The 19,928-nt window shown below is 40.1% G+C and overlaps 1 protein-coding gene across 6 annotated transcripts in view; it reads right to left on the bottom strand.

Moving 5' to 3' along the window:
* The window catches only part of PTPRR (protein tyrosine phosphatase receptor type R), a 214,020-nt gene that overhangs the window by 83,020 nt on the left and 111,072 nt on the right, over positions 1 to 19,928 (bottom strand). For all 6 annotated transcript variants that reach the window (XM_065558877.1, XM_065558886.1, XM_065558891.1 and 3 more), the window contains 3 exons: positions 16,521 to 16,676; positions 9,543 to 9,653; positions 1,657 to 1,919 (listed from right to left, as the gene is read on the bottom strand). In XM_065558877.1, the coding sequence (XP_065414949.1) occupies positions 1,657 to 1,919; positions 9,543 to 9,653; positions 16,521 to 16,676 (530 nt within the window). The remainder of the gene's footprint in view (positions 1 to 1,656; positions 1,920 to 9,542; positions 9,654 to 16,520; positions 16,677 to 19,928) is intronic.

The following is a 19,928-nucleotide window of genomic DNA, read 5'->3' on the forward strand; positions in this document are numbered from 1 at the left end:
GTTGCAACCCCCATGCCATGGCACTGCCCCCGTGTTGTGGTCTATTTGGGGTAGAGAGGTTTCAGAGTCGACGGGGCAGTTCTCTGAGCTTTTGTTTTAGCCTGTTTGCATACCCAAAGGTATTAGTTGCCCACAGACGCCAATGCCCACTAAGGCTTTGCAGGATGCAAATGAAAGGTTGGAATTGTGACCTGAGACTATGTCTACACTGCAATCAAACACACCCAGCTGGCCTCTGTCAGCTGACTCGGGCTATGGATAGGGTTGCCAGGTGTCCAGTTTTCAACTGGAGCACCTGGTTGAAAAGGGATTCTGGTGGTTCCGGTCAGCACTGCTGGTGCTGCACCGCCAACCGGCCGTTAAAAGTCCGGTTGGCAGTGCAGCGAGGCTAAAGCAGGCTCCTTGCCTGCCCTGGCTCTGTGTGGCTCCCAGAAGCGGCCGACGTTTCTCTCTGGCTCCTAGGAGAGGCATGGCTATGGAGGCTCCATGTGCTGCCCCTGTATCGAAAGCTGACTCTGCAGCTCCCATTGGGCAGGAACTGCAGCCAATGGGAGCTGCGGGGGTGGTGCCTGCAGACGGGGGCAGTGCACAGAGCCGCCTGGCTGTACCTCTGCCTAGGAGCCGGAGGGAAATGCCAGCCGCTTCTGGGAGCCGCCTAAGGTAAGTGCTGCCTGGCGCTTGCACCCTGAAACCCCTCCCATACCCCAACCCCCTGCCCCAGCCCTGAGCCCCTTTCTGCACCCAAACTCTCTCCCAGAGCCCACATCCTCTCCCTCATTCTGAACCCCCCAGCCTGGAGTTCCCTCCTAGACCCCAAACCCCTCATTTCTGGCCCCACACTAGAGCCCGCATCCCCAGCTGGAACTCTCTCCCCTCCCCACAATACTCCAACCTCCTGCCCCAGCCCTGAGCTCCTTCCCGCATCCAAACTCCCTCCCTGAGCCTGCATCCTCTCTTGCACTCTGAACGCCCCAGCCTGGAGCCCCCTGCACCCTGAACCTCTCATTTCTGGCCTCACCCCAGAGCCTGCACCACCAGCCCAGAGCCCTCACTCCCTCCTGGACCCCAATCCCCTGCCTAGCCTGGTGAAAATGACCGAGGGAGCGAGGGTGTTTGGTTTTCTGCAATCAGAAAGTTGTCAAACCTAGCTACGAGGCTGTTTAATTGGGATGTAAATGGTTTGGGCTTGGGCTGGACTCGAGCTCTGGAACCCCGTGATGGGGGAGGGTCCTAGAGCCCAGGCTCCACCCCAACCCTGAACATCGACACCGTAATTAAACGGCCTGCTAGCCCAAGCCTGAGTCAGCTGACACAGGCCAGCTGCAGGTATTTGATTGCAGTGTAGACATATCCTGAGGCAACTGAGGGTGGGATTTCTGTCTGGTGGGAAGTATGATGGGGGAGGGATGAAACAGTTCATGTGACTGATGATCAAATGTATGACAGGGTGCGAGGGGAAAGAAGTGTTGTTGCTTTGGTCGATTATTACTTCGTATTCTCCCATGTTCCTGTGTTTTAAAATGTATGTCAAAGGCACTCAGTGTGTTCGATGGGCACCTTTTAGTGCTTCTCTGAAGGAGGAGGTGCACATCAAACTATGCTGTGAGATCTTAAAATGAGACAGTAAATATTGAGTGTGCTAGGGCATAATCCTACCTTTCTTGAAGGCCCACAGGTTTCATTCTGAAAGGCGATGGACTGGCAGAGAGTGGAGGTTTGATCTCAGGAACACATTGGCCTTGGGGGTCCACTATGACATTAACAACTTTAGGAGCCTGTTCAGGTTGGACCATTCTGTTTGCTGTCTTGTACTCAGACCGAGTTGTCTGCAGGGGAATGGGTGAAAGATGGATCTCTTGTTTTTTCTCCTTATCTTGTCGCAGTGAGAACTGAATTTTTTCCTTTAATCTGTACAGAACCTATAGAAACAGAAAGGAAAGAGTATCAATTTTTATCCCAACTACTGTGAAAACAAAGTAAAGGAAGAATTAAAAATGCCTAGGATTGATCTATATAATATCAATGATTTCTAGAAGGATTCCATAGCTCATGGGCTGAAGTATTTTCAACAAAAAGGATAAATATTTCTATTATATAAACCATGACTGGCACACAGGTAGTAGGAGGTTTTAGAAGTTCTCATTGCTAACTAATAATTATTTTTAATACAGTTACTGCAGTTGTATTATTAAAGAGATAAATAAAACATAATGGGAGATAGTTGTCACAAAAATCATTGACTGGAAAGAAATACTGGTAAACAAAGTAATTATAGAAAAGCTTCACAAAATATTAACACCAAAAATACAACAGTGCAATATATCATCTGATGCATATGAAACATCCAGACTCATCTCTCTCTAAGTAATGTCCTAAATTTGTTTTAGAGTTTCAAAATACTTGTTGTTTACTCATTGCACAAAGAGCTGTACCAGAATAGAATAATTTTACAAGGTCACCTTTGCAACACTATTGTGCTATTATTTCAGCACTTCAGGTTTATAATACTTCAAAAAATCACTCCAGGATTCATTTTGACTCTAAATGTTTCAGAAATGTCACATGTTTTTGTTTGTTTCCTTGGGGAAGGTAGACAGTAGATTTCTTGTAGCTTGAGACATTTTTTAAATCTTCTCTACCAAGAAATACACAATGATCCTTAATAAAACCCAACATATGCATAATAGGTTCCGCTGATTGTGGACTGGTGCCATTTGATAATTTAAAACTTGTATTTTTACAATAGCCAAAATGTTAACATCTAAAAACTCCATCTAACCTGGATTCCACTATCCACTCATTGCCCCTTGGGGATCAGCTATCTGTAGTAACTACTTTTCATAATGTCATATTAATTCTGGATTCAGCTCTACTGACCTCAGTGGAGTTCCATGTCAAAGATACACTGGCTTGGCAGTGACTGTGAAGGTAACAAGGGCCCCATTTTTGCCATTGCAAAGGACCCCAACACTATGTCTCTTTAGCAGCTATGGAGTTACTGCTTTTGGAAGAAGAAACAAGCTCTTCTGAGCTGCGGTTGTGTCACTTTAGATGATCCCTTCTAGCGTTTAAAAAAAAAAGAAGAAAATCTATGAAACTTACAATAAGGTAAGCACTATCATGTCCCTGTAACAACTAGGGCTGTCAAGCATTTTACAAAAATTAATCGTGCTGTTAAACAATAATAGAATACCATTTATTTAAATATTTTTGGATTTTTCTACATTTTCAAATATATTGATTTCCATTACAACACAGAATACAAAGTGTACAGTGCTCAGTTTATATTTTTGATTACAAATATTTGCATTGTAAAAAAAAAAGAAATAGTATTTTTCATTTCACCTCATACAAGTACTCTAGTGCAATCTCTGACATGAAAGTTGAACATACAGATGTAGAATTATGTACAAAAAACTGCATTTAAAAACAAAAAAATGTAAAACTTTAGAGCCTACAACTCCACTCAGTCCTATTTCTTGTTCAGCCAATCGCTCAGACAAACAAGTTTGTTAACATTTGCAGGAGATAATGCTGCCTGTTTCTTGTTTACAATGTCACCTGAAAGTGAGAACAGGCATTCACATGACACTGTTGTAGCAGGTTTCACAAGATATTTACATGCCAGATGTACTAAAGAATCATATGTCCCTTCATGCTTCAACCACCATTCCAGAGGACATGCATCCATGCTGATGACATGTTCTACTCGATAATCCAAAGCAGTGCCGACTGACGCATCTTCATTTTCATCATCTGAGTCAGACGCCACCAGCAGAAGGGTGATTTTCTTTTTTGGTGGTTTGGTTTCTGTAGTTTCCGCATCGGAGTGTTGCTCTTTTCAGACTTGTGAAAGCATCCTCCACACCTTATCCCTCTCAGATTTTGGAAGGCACTTCAGATTCTTAAACTTTGGGTTGAGGGCTGTAGCCATCTTTAGAAATCTCACATTGGTATCTTTTTTGCGTTTTGTCAAATCTGCAGTGAATGTGTTCTTAAAATGAACAACATGTGCTGGAACATCATCCGAGACTACTATAACATGAAATATATGGCAGAATGCAGGTAAAACAGAGCCGGAGACATACAATTCTCCCCCAAGGAGTCACAAATTTAATTAACACGTTATTTTTTAAACGAGCATCATCAGCATGGAAGCATGTCCTCTGGAATGTTGGCCGAAGCATGAAAGGGCATTCAAATGTTTAGCATATCTGGCATGTATATACCTTGCAATGCCGGCTACAAAAGTGCCATGCGAACGCCTGTTCTCACTTTCTGGTGACACTGTAAATAGGACGTGGGCAGCATTATCTCCCGTAAATGTAAACAAACTTGTTTGTTTGAGCCATTGGCTGAACAAGAAGTAGGTCTGAGTGGACTTGTAGGCCGTAAAGTTTTGCATTGTTTTGTTTTTGAATGCAGTTATGTAACAAAAAAAATCTACATTTGTAAGTTGCACTTTCATGATAAAGAGATTGCATTACAGTACTTGGATGAGACGAATTGAAAAAAACTATTTCTTATTTATCATTTTTACAGTGCAAATATTTGTAATAAAAATAATATAATGTGAGCACTGTACACTTTGTATTCTGTGTTGTAATTTAAATCAATATATATGAAAATGTAGAAAAACAGCCAAAAATATTTAATAAATTTCACTTGGTATTCTATGGTTGAACAGTGCGATGAAAACTGCAATTAGTCATGATTAATTTTTTTGAGTTAATTGCCTGAGTTAACTGCGATTAATCGACAATCCTAGTAACAACCATACTATATTTCTTTTCTAGGTGCTATAAATAATTTAAAGCGAGTCCCAGTATCAGCAGACAAAATAAGTATATTTTTGCACTCTCCAACTCAGTGTCTTTTTCATCCTCCCAGACCTTAGGAAATCCCTCTGGCTTGCAGTGTCTACAGGGGATTCCACAAGCTTCTGAGTAATTGCGGAACATAATGTGTTGCTTCTACTTCCTTTTGCCACAAATCCAGGAACTTTTATGGTGCTTCCACTCAGTGAGGCTCCGTGAATACTCTCATTCAAGCCCCTGTGTCAGGGCCTGTTACTGCCTAGCCCTATGTGTGTGACTGGATATATCTCGTACATCCATTTTCATGGTAATATTCAAAAATTAATATTTCAGTGTGAGTTTGGAATTGTCCCATTTATGAGCAATTAACCCATTAGGCAGGCCTCAGTAACATATGTAAACACTATATTCATTTAATTGAGTTAGAGACTAAATCACATCAGTACAGTGAGCAAGATTTGGTCCTCCTCACTTTGGAGGAAAATAGCCCTAATTGTATTACAAAACTCAACATGTATATTGGATAAATAAATACAGATGTTTGAGATATTCTAACCACTTTCCTCCTACAAATCATTTTGGGCTTCTCTGCTTTCAGATAAATCCTAGATACTTGATTATGAGAATATCACTCTGCCATTCATGGCACAACATTTTAAATCACATATTTACATTGCTTTCTTTCAATGTGATGTCTCATTTGGAGGCACAGTCAGTTAGGTCTTTGGGATCCATCTAGACTAGCATAATTTCCTACCTCTCTCCAATACTCTGCTATTTGACATAGAAAAAAAAACAGTATATTTAGATCCCATCCATAACAGGCTATGAAATGAGTTAAGGAACCATGTTTGGTCTTCATTTAGACATGGTTTCAGCTAACACAGTTTGCCCAAACAGTGTGGATGGGGAAAAATCATATCAAAACCATGTTTACAAAGACATTCTGGATTTTTAAAAATGGTTTTTAAAAACAGTTTGGCTCTAACAATAATAGCCAACAAAACTATGCAAATAACCATTTTAGTTACAGCCATGTTTAAAGAAAGCTTAGACTCAGTTCAAGGCTGAGCGTAGACAAGGCCTTCATGGCATAAGGTGTCTGTCCCTGTTATAGCTCACAAGAGCTAAGGAAAGGCAGTTCTCTACAGCCACCTCAGAACACTAGGATAAATGGTACACACTAACACAGAGATACAGGATGACTGAAAAATATGAAGAAAAATCCCTAATCTTTAAAGAGCTGCTTTCTAGGACACAGTGGGACATCTTTAAATTTTGCATATATGGGGGCCCTGGTGTAGACTCACAACTCAATGAGAATGCAACTCCTCTTCCTGTCGCCTCCTTGCTTGGGTCCACATGGAGTCATGAGTAGGCCTAATCTACATACACTGAAGTTCACACCTTTTGTTTCTGCCCAGAATACCTCAAAAGAGAGCCTAACTTTCACAGGCAAATTGATTTTTAACTCATATCTTTTGTTATTTCAGTGCATGAATGTGTGTGGACACTCTTACTTCAGAATAAAAGTATATTGTTTTGATTTTGCTTAAGTCACTCAATAAAGCTTACTTAAGAAAAATTGAACGAGGCCTCCTAGAAAGAGAAACTAACCCTTGGACTGGTTAGAAATCCTTGGTTAATCTCTTACTATTCCCTCAGCAATTCTACTAAGCATTGAACATAAAATGTTACCATGATGCAGTATTTTTAAAATTAATCTCATGTTTCAAGAATAAAAAGGCCAAGTTTGGTTTTCTTTGATGTATGGGGTCATAAATTATTTGTGTATATTCCTATGATCATAGTGTTTTTGAGTATCCTGAAAATTTTGTGAAGTCTAAAAGCTGCACAAACTTTGGAACAAATGATCAGTTGTGAAAATTTTTACAGGACAAGTGAATTTCCTGTTATTCAATATTCGCCTGATTAAAGTGTTTCTAAAATTCAATCAAGTGGCAGAAAAAAACCCCACATGATTTTGGTAAGAACCATCCTGCAAAAATAATGAATGACAAATTACATTTTTATAAACAACTAGGGCCAGTCAAAAAATGTTCAATCTCACAACTTACACAAAAGAGGGTCAAAATTTTCTTGTCTTTTCTTTTGTGTGTGTGAAAAAAGTCATTCTGTTTTTCAAATTTTAGAATCTGAAAACTCTTGACAAGAAAAAGGGACACTTTTTTAAATAAAAAATAATCCCATTTGTTAACCAGCTCTACAAGTAACCTTTAGTCTAATAATTACCTATTTATGAATAAAGAGCACATTAAGAAATCTGGATCATTTTTGAAATACTTCAAAACAAAAAAGAGCTGAATTCATAAGAAATATTCAAAATGAATAGTTCAACCTGCTCTATCAAATATAGTATTATGTATGAAAATGGTTAGTGTAATAACAAACCATTATCTATTCAAAATAAAAATCACAGAGAGACCTGTTCTCCTTAGAATAGCATTGTTAAATAGTTACACTTAATTAGTCTGTTGCTTAATAGGTTATAAATGATGTATGGAGCTCTCAGAAGAAATTAGTCCATAGTCTGGACTGCAGAAGAGCACCACTGGTGGTGAATCCCTTCTGAGACACAACGAGCACAGTTATTCTGGTGATGGGGGGTCACAGAAATAAATGGGTGGCTTGGGAGGAACAATTTACTGGTCTGAATTTAGCTCATGTAGTACTGTATTACTGTATATAGCAATACACTGCATAATAAAATATAGGCTTGATAGTTTTCTTATTGCAGTTCATTAATAAATTCCAGAGAAATTAAAAATAAAATATGTAAAGACTTTTAATGCACAGTCTTCTGTCAGTGTAAAAACTGTGTAGTTAAATATCATGATTTGTAAAACCCAATTAAGAGAAAAAGCTGTACAGTTTTATAATTTCCATAATAATTCTATAGAACAAAGGATTAACATAGACAATTCAACTAGCTTGCACTAACCACTATTGTGCACCCATCTAATTAGTTTCCACTTCACATTTTAAGAGACACTTCCAAGTAATCTAGATCCAGATTTGGCCAACAGCACCTTTGACACTCCTAGGAATAAGCATTTAGGGATAAATATGCAGCTGCAGTATAATTCCAATATAGCCATTTTGGGTATCCCATTACAGGCCCAACATTTTGTAGCCTGCAGAATTTGTGATTTTATGTGTGTTAAATGTATGCTTATGCGCTCAGAGATTATGTAGATAAAAGGAGGAAGGCGGAATAGGTGTCCAAGGTGTTGTACTCTGCTTCCACAAAGTGAACAGCAAGGCAGCAGAGACAGAAAAAGTTATCACATCCTGTTTCCAGAGTTACATCTTTGATGATGCGATGTGTCTTATTCTCCATAAGAAATGAGGGGTGAGGAGGGGAAGAGGGAGAATTAATGTTTATCAGGTGGGAAAAAAACAAGAACTCCATCCCCCCCAACTTCAGAGAGGCTTTACCAGCTTAAGTAAGATTCTGTCATCAAAAATCTATAATTTACAGACCGAACAACAAATCTTCATCTGAAATGTTATTTCCATCTTAACATACGGATGTAAAAACTTCAGATCCAAAGGTATATAGACAGACATCTAAATGTCCTTGAAAGCAAGTCTGTTTGAAAAGTACTAGGTATTCAATGGAATGAATAGTGCCAAGATTCATCAGAGTTCAACAATTCCTTATCTGTAAAGTTATCCAGAAAAGAAGATGGAAATATTTGGGACATGTGTTAAGAATGAACACATTATTGAGCAGCTGGAGGAACATGAAAGTGGGGCAAACCAAAAGAATCCCTCCACTGAACACTACTCAGAGAGAGAAAACTTATGGAATTTAACATCATAGAGGACATGCAAAGAATGGCCTTGGAGACCCAGGGACGGTGGAGCCTTCCTCATGCCCTAACAGTGTGGGAATGATTCAGATTCTGAAGCTATAACTGACAGTTTCCTTTTTTTTTAACAAAATCAAATTAAAAAAGATTTCAGAGTGTCCCTTTAATACCTCCAGTGTCAAAATGCACTCAGGGCCCTTTACATTTTTTTGCGCTTCATTCATTGGCAAGGATGTTCCCTGGACACCCAGTGGCTAGACACCTGACCACCAGACATATACTGCATCACATGTTAGACGTCATGTTAAAAGAGCAGTTAAATAACACACTTATCCCTAACTACATTTTTGAATAGTGGTAACATCCATATTTTCAATGTCAAATTCATATTTTATTGTAATTATATTGTTACACAGTGCTAATACCATATTACCATGTATAAAACGTATTATGTCAATGTTGTGTTTTTTATTACCACATAATATAAGAAATAAAATACACTAGAAATCTGTAGTGACATTGAGGGCTCCTGTGACCTCCATAAACCACTCACTTAGGCTTTGCTCTCATGGATTATCATGTTACTAGAAGCCCTCAATTTAATTACTGCATGGTTATTGTGAATGGTTAAATGTCCATTATTTCTGAAGCTTACCATTAGTGATATTTTATATCAGACATAAAACATTCTAAACATAATAAGTATTTCTAGTATTCATCAGGCTTTGGCCTCCCAACACTATCAGAGTTACTCACTGCTACTTAGAGGCTGAGCTTCTGACTATTTTATGAAAACCCTCTTGAAATAAAGGAGGCAGGACTCTGTCTTTCACGCTGATGTAAGCAATAAATAAATGAAAACAGAAAGAAGGTAAAGCAACAGACTTACCATTAAACATGTTGCAACAATGACAAAGATGCTGAGAAATATGACTACTGCATAAAATCCTTCTTTGCTCCAGATTTTGTCCGCTTCATGCTGGCCTTGCAAAACATTTTTCTTTATTACCAAAAAAAAAAGAGGTTGAAATTCTACAGTAGCATGTGCAGATTAAAGAGTTCTTATCAGGCACTATGCATTATTTCAGATTTGTTATAGTACACATTCTGTAGTATATGGCTCTGACCGCTGCCAGTTCCATATCTACCTAAAATAAGCAAACCGGATGAACTTTATGTGTTTGCCAGAATAATCCTAACACACCCAAAGATGATTTAAGATCTTCTTAGTGACTATTGAAGTAAGCTTCCAACAGATGCAATGGACTGGTCTTAAGCTAAGTAAACAAGACTCATTCTTTCTTGGAAACTACCTGGCCCATCAGGTAAGAGGGTAGTACTCATATGCGTACTGAGGAAATTGCTCTTGCTGTCTCATTTTGCTGCGTCTCCTCCCACAACACCTACACACTAGCCTACGTACTATCTACACCTTACACAGAAGTGAAAACAGGTGCAAAGAAAATCTCGTGATGTATTAATAAGCTGAAAAGCCCTGACATTCTAACCTAAAGAAAAACCCAAAACAACCTCTCCCCCCATATTAAATTCTGATTGTACTTAAAGCAATCTCCTAACTTTAGGGACTCCCAATGATATTACATTTTTAAAGCAGCTCTGTACGCTGAAAAATGCAGAGCTGTTGGGGAATATAAAATAAAAAACAATGTTTATTCTGTCTTTATTGCAGTGAGAGCCTGGTTGGAATATCAAATTATAAGATTTTGGCTACATTTTCAAATGGAAAAAAGCTTAATTGAAACTTGGTTCTAATAGAATCCTCAGTCCAACTGTAACACATTATTCAGAATATGATGTATATACTTGCAGCAAATGTAATCTTCACTTGTGTGTTTCAAAGGGAAAAAGATTACATATAAAGAGACTTGAAAGAAATTAAGTTATACATATAACTACAGAAAGTCACACTCCTAATTTCAGTCTATTTCTTTATTGTATTTCTTGAATAAAATTGTCAAGTTGAGAGAAAAGAAGGTATTTAAATCAGGTTTTCAATATGCATTTCCAAAGTCTCGATGTTCCCCTTTCATAGAAAAGCCCTGTAGGGAGCCTAATCTGTAACTTAACATACTAATTCATGTGAAAACTAAAAATTGCCTTGTCTTCACTATGAGTTTCCTCAATTTAATCAACTTGAGTTAAGAACAAACTTTCTTTCCTAGGCCTTGTCTACACTTGTGTACCATGTAGGATACATGTAGCCACTCACCTCAGTGAAGGGGAAGCTCCATCCACACTTACTGCAGTGTGTAGCTACATGTGGTTGTGAAAAGCTCCAGCAGGGGGAAGATAGCGGGGAAAGGCTCTGGCAGTGGAGAGCTTCTGGAGCATTTCCCTGCCACCTCCCTCTTGTCAGAGCCTTTCCCTGCTACTGGAGGCTTTCACTGCGGCAGGGAAAGGCATCAGCTGTGCTGGGAGGCAGGGGGATAGTACACTGCTGAAAAATAGCAGTATAGACATGGGAAACGCTGTGCGGCTGGCCTGTATCAGCTGACTCAAGCTCCAGGGGCTTGGGCTAAGGGGCTGTTTAACTGCGGTGCAGATGTTTAGGGCTCTGGGATCCTGCAACCCCAGAACCCAGGCTCTAGTCCAAGCCCAAATGTCTGCACTGCAATTAAACAGCCCTTTAGCCTGAGCCCTGGGAGACTGAGTCAGCTGACATGGGCCAGCCACAGGTGTTTAATTGCAGTGTAGGCATACCCACAGAGAACTGTGTAGGGTACATACCCTGGGGGTTCAGGTGTGTTTCTTCTCTTCTTGCCTAAGCAGTGCCTCTCCGTCTACACAGCTGTTTATATCCATACCAGCTGGGCATGCAGTGTGTGTACTCTATACACTGCCGCAAGTATAGACATGCCCCTAATGAAGACACAGGAATCCCTAAAGCAAATATTCCATGAGGTTGACTTTATAGACTTGGAGTCACCTGATCACCACAGAGGGAAAAGTTCAGGAGTCTCATAGAGGGGGTGGGTGTGTGGTCTGCAAACTCAAGAGGGCCTTCTGCTCCGTGCTGATCCCTGGGCATGGTTTGGAGCTATGTTGTCATTGGGTATGCTAGCAGAAGCATGGGTAACTCATGCTCTGAAATCTGCCAGGTCTCCTGGGACCTTGCAATACTGAGCAATGCTACACACCTGCAAAAACCCCTTTGACCTAGAGCCCTCCCAAACAGGGAAAGCCCTACTCAGGTAGAATTCAAGCAGAGGAGTTTGTATGCACTGACAGCAACATGGACTGCAGGGATAGAGGGACACATAACTGAGAGCAGCCACTGCTGTTTTGATTCAACACAGATTTGCTTCCCTCTAGTTGTAGAGAGGGACAGAAACATTCAGTGCCTAGTCTGTGTAATTCACAGAATGTAGCTTTATAGAATACAGCACACACAGATATGTATTTGATCAGATGGTTAATTTAGGGGTGCTTTTTTTTTTTTAATTACTATGTATTGACTTATAATGAGAAAAGCTCCTTAACAAGAATATTCTTTTGTTGAGATGCGAGTCTGTCACAGCACTGGAGGCCAGATGGCAAAACGAAACTCACACAGTCCACCCACTAAAATCAATGAGAGTACTTGGGTGGGAAACTGCTCAGCAAGGTGAGCACTTGGTTTCACAACTTGGCTCTAAGGGCTCTATATGTGTCCACAGGCTGAAAACGAATTCTAAATCACCTTCTTGCACTGAGCCATTCAAAAAATGTAAGCGTTTCTGGCATACTGGCCAATTATTTCTGCTGAAATTGTTCCTAACCTTATTTAAACAACAAGAAGTTCACTGGTTTTGTAGTGTTTCATGCAATTCAGTTACCTCAATGCAGTAAGGAGGTTATTTTATCTAATGTTTACAGGATAGGCCTGGGTCTTCATGCTGGCTTAAGGTCCAACACTGCAGCTGCCCTGCAGTTTGAACTCCCATTGACAGCCATGGGAATTCCGTGTTCAGAGCAGCTGCAGCATTGGCCCATAAGCTATAAACTAACTGTTTGACCTTGGGGAGGTTACCTGACAATCTTCCTGTGTTTCAGACATCCCACGTGGAAAACTGGATTAAAAGCTAGGAGCTCATTGAGCATCAGCTGAGCTGCCCTTTCATAAGTAAATAAATGCTGCCCTGTACCTCCCCATCTAAAGATCAAATAAACTAGAGAGTTGACTAGCTAACATAATTTTTGAACTACTGGCCGAGGGACTTTAATTACTTTATTTTTAGTACATTAGTGGAACAGTAGAGCTTTTTTTTTTTAATGGTAGAACTTATTATATAAGTAGTTGAATCTACTATAATTCTTCTCCATTACAAATGCAGTGCACATTTTCTCCTGATTTTGTTTTTCTCAAAGTCAGATCTAAACCATTTTGAAATGTTAGGTAATTGTCTATAAAAAGGCAAAAATTACACACCACAACTCTAACACTGACTGACATGCCATTTTGGAACACTGAAATATTACGTTAGCCTAACAAAAGAAGTCTGTTTCCTTGATTCTAATGTAGAGTAGGATGGACAGCAGAACTCTCACTTAAACTCTTCTATAATTATGATAGCAGGGGTTCTGGACTATTGTAGCTGAGTCACTTGTGTCTATGATAAAAAAATAATTTGTGAGACAGTGTCAGTTGTTCAGGACTATTTGTTCCGAGGTCCAGGAAAACTGATAAGACGGAGTTATAAACAATTAAGTTAATCTAAAACAGCTTAGTTGTTAAGCTCCTAGAGACAAAAGCTTTTCTGGTACAGTCCTCCTTATTGAGAGCAGAAAGTCAGAGATGGTAAGAAAAAAAAAAGGCCTGTCAGCAGAGACAGACATTGAAACTTAAAGATGCAAAGGTGTGCTGATTAAATGAACTGGAACCGTAACATATGTCACTAGCTAAGTGGCGGTTCCCCAGGCCTCAGTCTAGGTATAATGCAATGCTTTGATTTTCTCACGGGGCTTGTCTACACACAAACTTGCACCAATTTAGTTGGAATCAATTTAAGCTAAATTGATATAAACTATTTCTAAATGGATTTAAGAATGTCTATGTAGGAGTATGGAGGCGGGGGTAGGGGATAGCTCAGTAGTTTGAGCATTGGCCTGCTAAATCCAGGGTTGTGAGTTCAATCCTTGAGAGGGCCATTTAGGGATCTGGGGCAAAATCAGTACTTGGTCCTGCTAGTGAAGGCAGGAGGCTGGACTCAATGACCTTTCAGGGTCCCTTCCAGTTCCATGAGATAGATATATCTGGTTTATCTAAATTGGTGCAAGCTAGTGTGCAGACAAGCCCTTGGTTTTTTATAAATGTTTTTTTCTCTACAATAACTTTGGACCTAAGCTGTTATTAAGGCACCTCTTGTGGACTATTCTCAGGGACAAAGGAAATGAACACCTGACCTCTGGTAATGGAGAGAGGTGGGAGAGGAGAAGCACTTGACCAGTAGCACTCTGTCCAAGGCATGGGCAGAAAGTTGCCCATTCTCAAAAGATGCTTCCAACACACTGGCTGTAGTCAGTAAGGAGCATGAGTGGAGCCTGGAGACCACAGAAATTGGTGTGACTCTGGGTTATAGCCCCTTATTGCCTCTGCCCTGCAAACATTTGTTCTTTGTGTGGATTTAGGGATATGTGAAAAATTGGTCAGTTAACATGGCTGGGAGGTGAAGATTAAATGTAGCTGTCTTTTAGGCCTTGATTTCTACAAAGACTTACACATGAGTAGTTCCACTGAAGTCAGTGGAACAAATTACACATGTAAAGATAAGTGTGTGCATAAGTCATTGTAGGATCAGGGCCTTATTTATGTAATCTGTTAAAAATGGAATAAAGACATTCAAATAATGCTCTTGTCTTCCCAATAGCATTAAACCCACCTGACTTTATGAGCTATTTTGTATGAAGAATTCTAGAGAAAACTCCATGAAACCTTTAACTTTGTATTGGCTACATTTATCTGATTGACAGAAAGAGAATTCAAATACCTAGTAGTTTTAGACTATTGAAACTGAGGAATGACAATTTACTATTGCATGTAACATAGGTGAGATTTCAAAGTCAGCACTTTGTTTTTTCAGACAGTCCCTCCTAGCTTGAAATCATTTCTCCATCCATAAGGAGTTATTCACATATGTTTTCTTCCCATGTCTATTTGAACTGTTATTTGTAATTGAAGTATTTGGAACAGATAATCATATCTCTCAAATTCATACACTTCAGCACTAAAGTAAATTTTCATTTAAAAAAAGTATTTTAGGGCTGCAGGCCAGGTGGCTGATTGGAGGTGTAATGAACAGATCTGATATTAGGACAGGACTGCTTAGCTTCACTTTGTGATACTATAACTCAATGTCCTATAACCTCAGTATCTGCACCGTGAAAACCCTTTCATTTCCATAGTTTACCTGCCGTAGGAAACACATATGACTTTGCTCATTATAACTTGGTTTTTATATTGCACTTTTCATACTGAAAATATATCACAGCACTTTACACTGAATTAGAACTTTAAAATAAGGTAGAAAAATGGCAGTGCAGCAACTATGTAGGCTAGTGTAGCACTCATTATGCGCTCATCAATGGCTCACACACAGGCCTGGACATAAAGGCCCTGATCCTTTGCTTGGCATAGGAATCAACAGGGTTGGGGAGGGGAGGGGAGGGGGGACTGGAGCTGTTCAAAGTTTTCTGTTCAGAATGTTTTTTTGACCAAAAACTGCTCTCTCATCAAAATGGAAATTTGCACAGGAAAATCTGTTTTTGATTAACTGTTTTGAGATTTTTCATGAAATTGACCTCACACAGAGTTCAAGGGGCTTTATGTGTAATTATGGGCTTCCAAGCACCAAACAAGATCCAAAGTGATTTGATTATAGCCTGATGTGTTTGTGAGAACTCAATGGCTTCCTTTCCTTTTTTCTTTAATTATTATTTCCTTTGGTGTCACGAGGTAAACCCAAAGTCAAATATATGTCCAAACGCAATGTCTGCAGAGCACTGCCAATGTGGCAGTGCTGGTCCTGTTTTGAAACAGATTATCTTTAAAAATAAAAGTAGTAATAAAAAATAACAAGACATTTTAAGGGCTCTCTCTTTTTTGGGCTAGGTAAAAAAAATAAAGTGGGCAAACTTTCAAATCTCTCACTCTCCCAGAAAACAAAGTCAGCAATAGATAAAATAAACAAATACAATTTGCCAAAGCCATTCAAGGCACAGTTTAACCCTGTATCGACCAAGCGGGAGGTTGGACAACCTTGAAGTGGAGAATTATCATAAAATCTGAATTCTATTTGTGTCTTCATAGAAGTCTTCAGACCAGCCAACTCACATATAAAAGACCAAAGTTTCTTAGGCCATGTCTATACATACAGTGGTGCAGTGGCGCAGCTGTACCAATACAGCTGTGCCGCTCTAGCACGTCTGGTGAAGATGTTCTATGCCGACAGGAGAGAGCTCTCTCATCAGCATAATAAAACCACCTCTGCGAGTGGCAGACGCTATGTCAGTAGGATAAGCTCTCCCACCAACATAGTGCTGAGCACACGAGTGCTTATGTTGGTGTAACTTATATCGCTTGGGGTGTGTAGTTTTTTCACACTCCCGAGCAACATAAGTTATGCCGACATAAGCTGTAGTGTAGTCATAGCCCGAGTGATTATATGATCCATTCAAGCTTTCTTTAAATAATTTAACAGGATTATTTTTTATTATTAGCTTGCAATAATAATAAAACCAACTTTTATTAGCCATACATTCTCCTCAATATCAGTACCTTAGCCTAAGAACTAACACAGGCCTTAATAATTATATTTAGAGTTGACTAATTTACAGTAAACTCTAATATGTTATACACATGATAACCTACCTCTGGGGAAACCTCTGTAATTCCAAACTGGGATAAACTTTGATGCAGAACATTGATATTAAGTGAACGCAACACCTCTTCAGATGGAAGCGCGTCAGAAATTCCTGGTTTTCGATTTATTGGAGACACAAACAGCTCAACACAGTTCTTCTTCCCCTAGATAACACAAATCATATAAAAATATTTGATTCTGAATCATTCCTGCCAGCCACAAATTTTAATCATATTTTAAAAAATGAAAAATATAATATAAGGAGGATTGCAACTGCTCGCTTACTCTCTTTCTCTACTCACACTCCATTTCCAGCAATTTAAACTTCACAGGATGGATGATAAGAAATATAGTATATGCTGTGTTTTTTCTCTCTCACTCCTTATTAGATTATCCTCACCTTAAAGTCACCATCTTTAGATGTTTGTCCTTCAGCGAAACTGCTTTTTATCATGACATGTTGGTGTTTTGTTGTTACTTTGCAATCCAATGTCAACATATTGCAACTTTTTGTGATGAGGCACAATATTCTCATTGCAATGTCATGCTATTAGATGCCACAGCAATGTGACAGGACCCTAAAAAACTGCCTGGACGTTGTGTTGACTCCATAGAAAAGCCTGCTTGTGTTTCTTGCAATTTATTGTTACAGGGTGGGGATAAATTAATTAAAACTGGAATAATCTTGAGTTTTTTTCAGGAAGTATACTCATCCTACTTCACTACCTTCATTGTTATGAAGAAACAAATATGACTTTGCTATATTTAAAGTATGAGCCATTACATTCAGAAGTGTAACTTCACAGACATCAGATTTAATGGGACACTTTAAGGATGATTAGCTTAAATTTGAACTCCATAGATACCATAGCATACACAGAGGCTACCATTTTCTCCTACAGAGTTGTGCTCCTACTTAGAATAAACTTTTATAGTTTCCATTGATTTCTTCACTGGAAGCAGAATTCGCCATTCCCCCAGAACACAAGTGACAGGACTTCAGTCACCACAAACCCATAGATCTTGTGGATTAGCCAGATGAAAGAGCACATTCATGGAGATTCCTTGCCTCCATATTGCCATGCATTCTTTCCCATCTTCTACTAGGCCCCAGACCCTATAGCTCTTGCAGGAGCCAGGTTGCCAGCAGCTCCACCACCACAGATGCCCCTGGAGCAGGGGTGTTTCCAGATTGCAGAAGGGGAACCAGTGTAATTTACCACAGATTATTACTCTCTCCGGTTTTGGGGGGCAAGAGATTCCAGCGGAGATCTCCCACCCTCTTTTTCCTGTCCCATTCACAGAGTCAGAACCCTATAGCCCTGATGGAGGGGTTTCTATGGGGTTTGTGGAAAGGGGGAGCTTGCTGAGGAGGTGCATTTCCCACCTTTTAGTGCCTCCCTGAGGTAGGTTCTCCTTTGCGTACAGAAAGGACTTTATACCTCCTGTTAACATAGGGTTTTGCTCACAAGCAGTGTCATATCTAGGGAACTGCTGTCTAGTTGTAAGAGCAAGAAGAATTGGAATAAGGATGTTTCAGTTACACTATTAATGCTTGTGACTACTGACTCGCTGTGTGATCTTGGCCAAATCATATAGCCTCTTTGTGCCCCATTTTATCCATATAGAAAATGGGTAGATTAATACCTTCCTCACAGTGGGAGTTGAGCAGACTAATATTAATTAACATTTCTAATGTGTTTTGGGCTAGGTGTAAGGGCAAAATGTTAATATGTCTACCCTCAAACCACAAATTAAAAGAAAAAATAAGAAACCACGGAGTCAATGGGAAAACACAATAAGCAGCATGCTCTCAATTACCCAGGCTCCTCAGAGCACATTAGGAGAGTTGCTACATGGCATGTTATGCTAGAGTATTTTAGGACCCATAAGGAAAGTTCCTCTTAATTGCACTTTTCACTGTGTATGCCTTATAACTTTAACATTTTGGTTAATGTGGGGGACAAGAAGATTGAGCACTCCCTGCCATGAATGACATTCCTAAAGAAAATGAAAAGAATGTCATTGCATTGCTATTGATCTTTCCTTTTGTACAGCTTGTGTGATCCTCTCACAAAGACATTATTTGAAAGGTATTTTTGATCCCTTTTGGCATACAAAATCCTACCATACTAGGAAATACATTTATATCGAACCTGTCAATCCTCTTCACTGGTATTCAGCCCACACCTCGCCTGAAAAAAGCCACCCTCACTTGGAACAATAATGGAATGCTAGCAACACAGAGATTGTATGGCTTTTCTGTTTAATGGCAGAAATGCCCTGTGGAAAACAACAGTTATAGATTCCTACTGTGAGCCATTAACATTAACCTTTAAGTACTTTACATAGTAAAGTATTGTGAGACTTTATACCTCGGGAGAGTGCCCTGTAACCCCTATATTCATCATTTGTGTAAAACTGTGATATTGCATATAAATCATACCATGCAAGGTATCACGGGAAAGGTTATGATCTGCTGAAACCCATCATTCTATCTAAATAGGTATATCATTAATGCATATGAAATTATGAGATTGTGTTGTATGGTTGTCACTAAAATATGCTTTGAGTTTGGGAATTGCCCAGGTATTAGCTCCCCAGAGACAACAACAAGGGAAGTAACCAATGCGCGAGTGGCTGTCAAACAACCATCAACTGCTATTGTCCAGCAAGGGAGTTACAATTCAATGGGTCACTTGCACAAGGCCACACCAGGGGAATTGCTCAACTTAGCCTGGGGACTCAGCAGTGCCCACCAGACATGCCTGGACTTGTGTTCTTCCAAGCACATGGACTGAGGATATAAAATAGAGGACAGAGGCCACATGGTTTGTCCTGTCTCTTCCCCCACCAATGTCTATGAAGCCAACAAAAACACTGGTGCTGAGGAGACTGGTCCCCAGGCTCACAGGGAGAGCTTGCATATGAAAGACTAGCCAACCTACAGTATCCAGTAGGGTGAGAAAAACTGCTTAGTCCAGATATTGTCTAATCTAATAAAACTGAGAATTTAGACTGCATGCTGATCTTTTATTTTCCTTTGGTAACTACTCTGACTTTTGCCTATCACTTATAATTAAGGCTGAGAGTTTGTCACGGAGGTCACGTAAGTCATGGATTCTGTGACTTTCCGGGAGCTCTGTGACTTCTGCAGCGGCTGGTGTGGCTGGCCCGGGGACCTCCTGAGGAACTAGGGCAGCCCCTGGGCCAGCCGCACCAGCTGCTGCTGGGGCAGTCTTGAGCCACTGCCCTCTCCCCCTCCCAGCAGCAACAGAAGTTTGGGTGCACGTGGGAGGGAGCTTAGGGCTGGGGGTTGGGGCATGCGGGGGGGGGGAGGGGGGGAGGGCTCTGGGCAGTGCTTACCTTAGGGGGCTCCCCGGAAGCAGCAACATGTCCCCCGCTCTCAGCTCCTA

Source organism: Chrysemys picta, chromosome 1, assembly GCF_011386835.1.
Source record: "Chrysemys picta bellii isolate R12L10 chromosome 1, ASM1138683v2, whole genome shotgun sequence".
In the NCBI taxonomy this organism is placed as follows: Eukaryota; Metazoa; Chordata; order Testudines; family Emydidae; genus Chrysemys; species Chrysemys picta.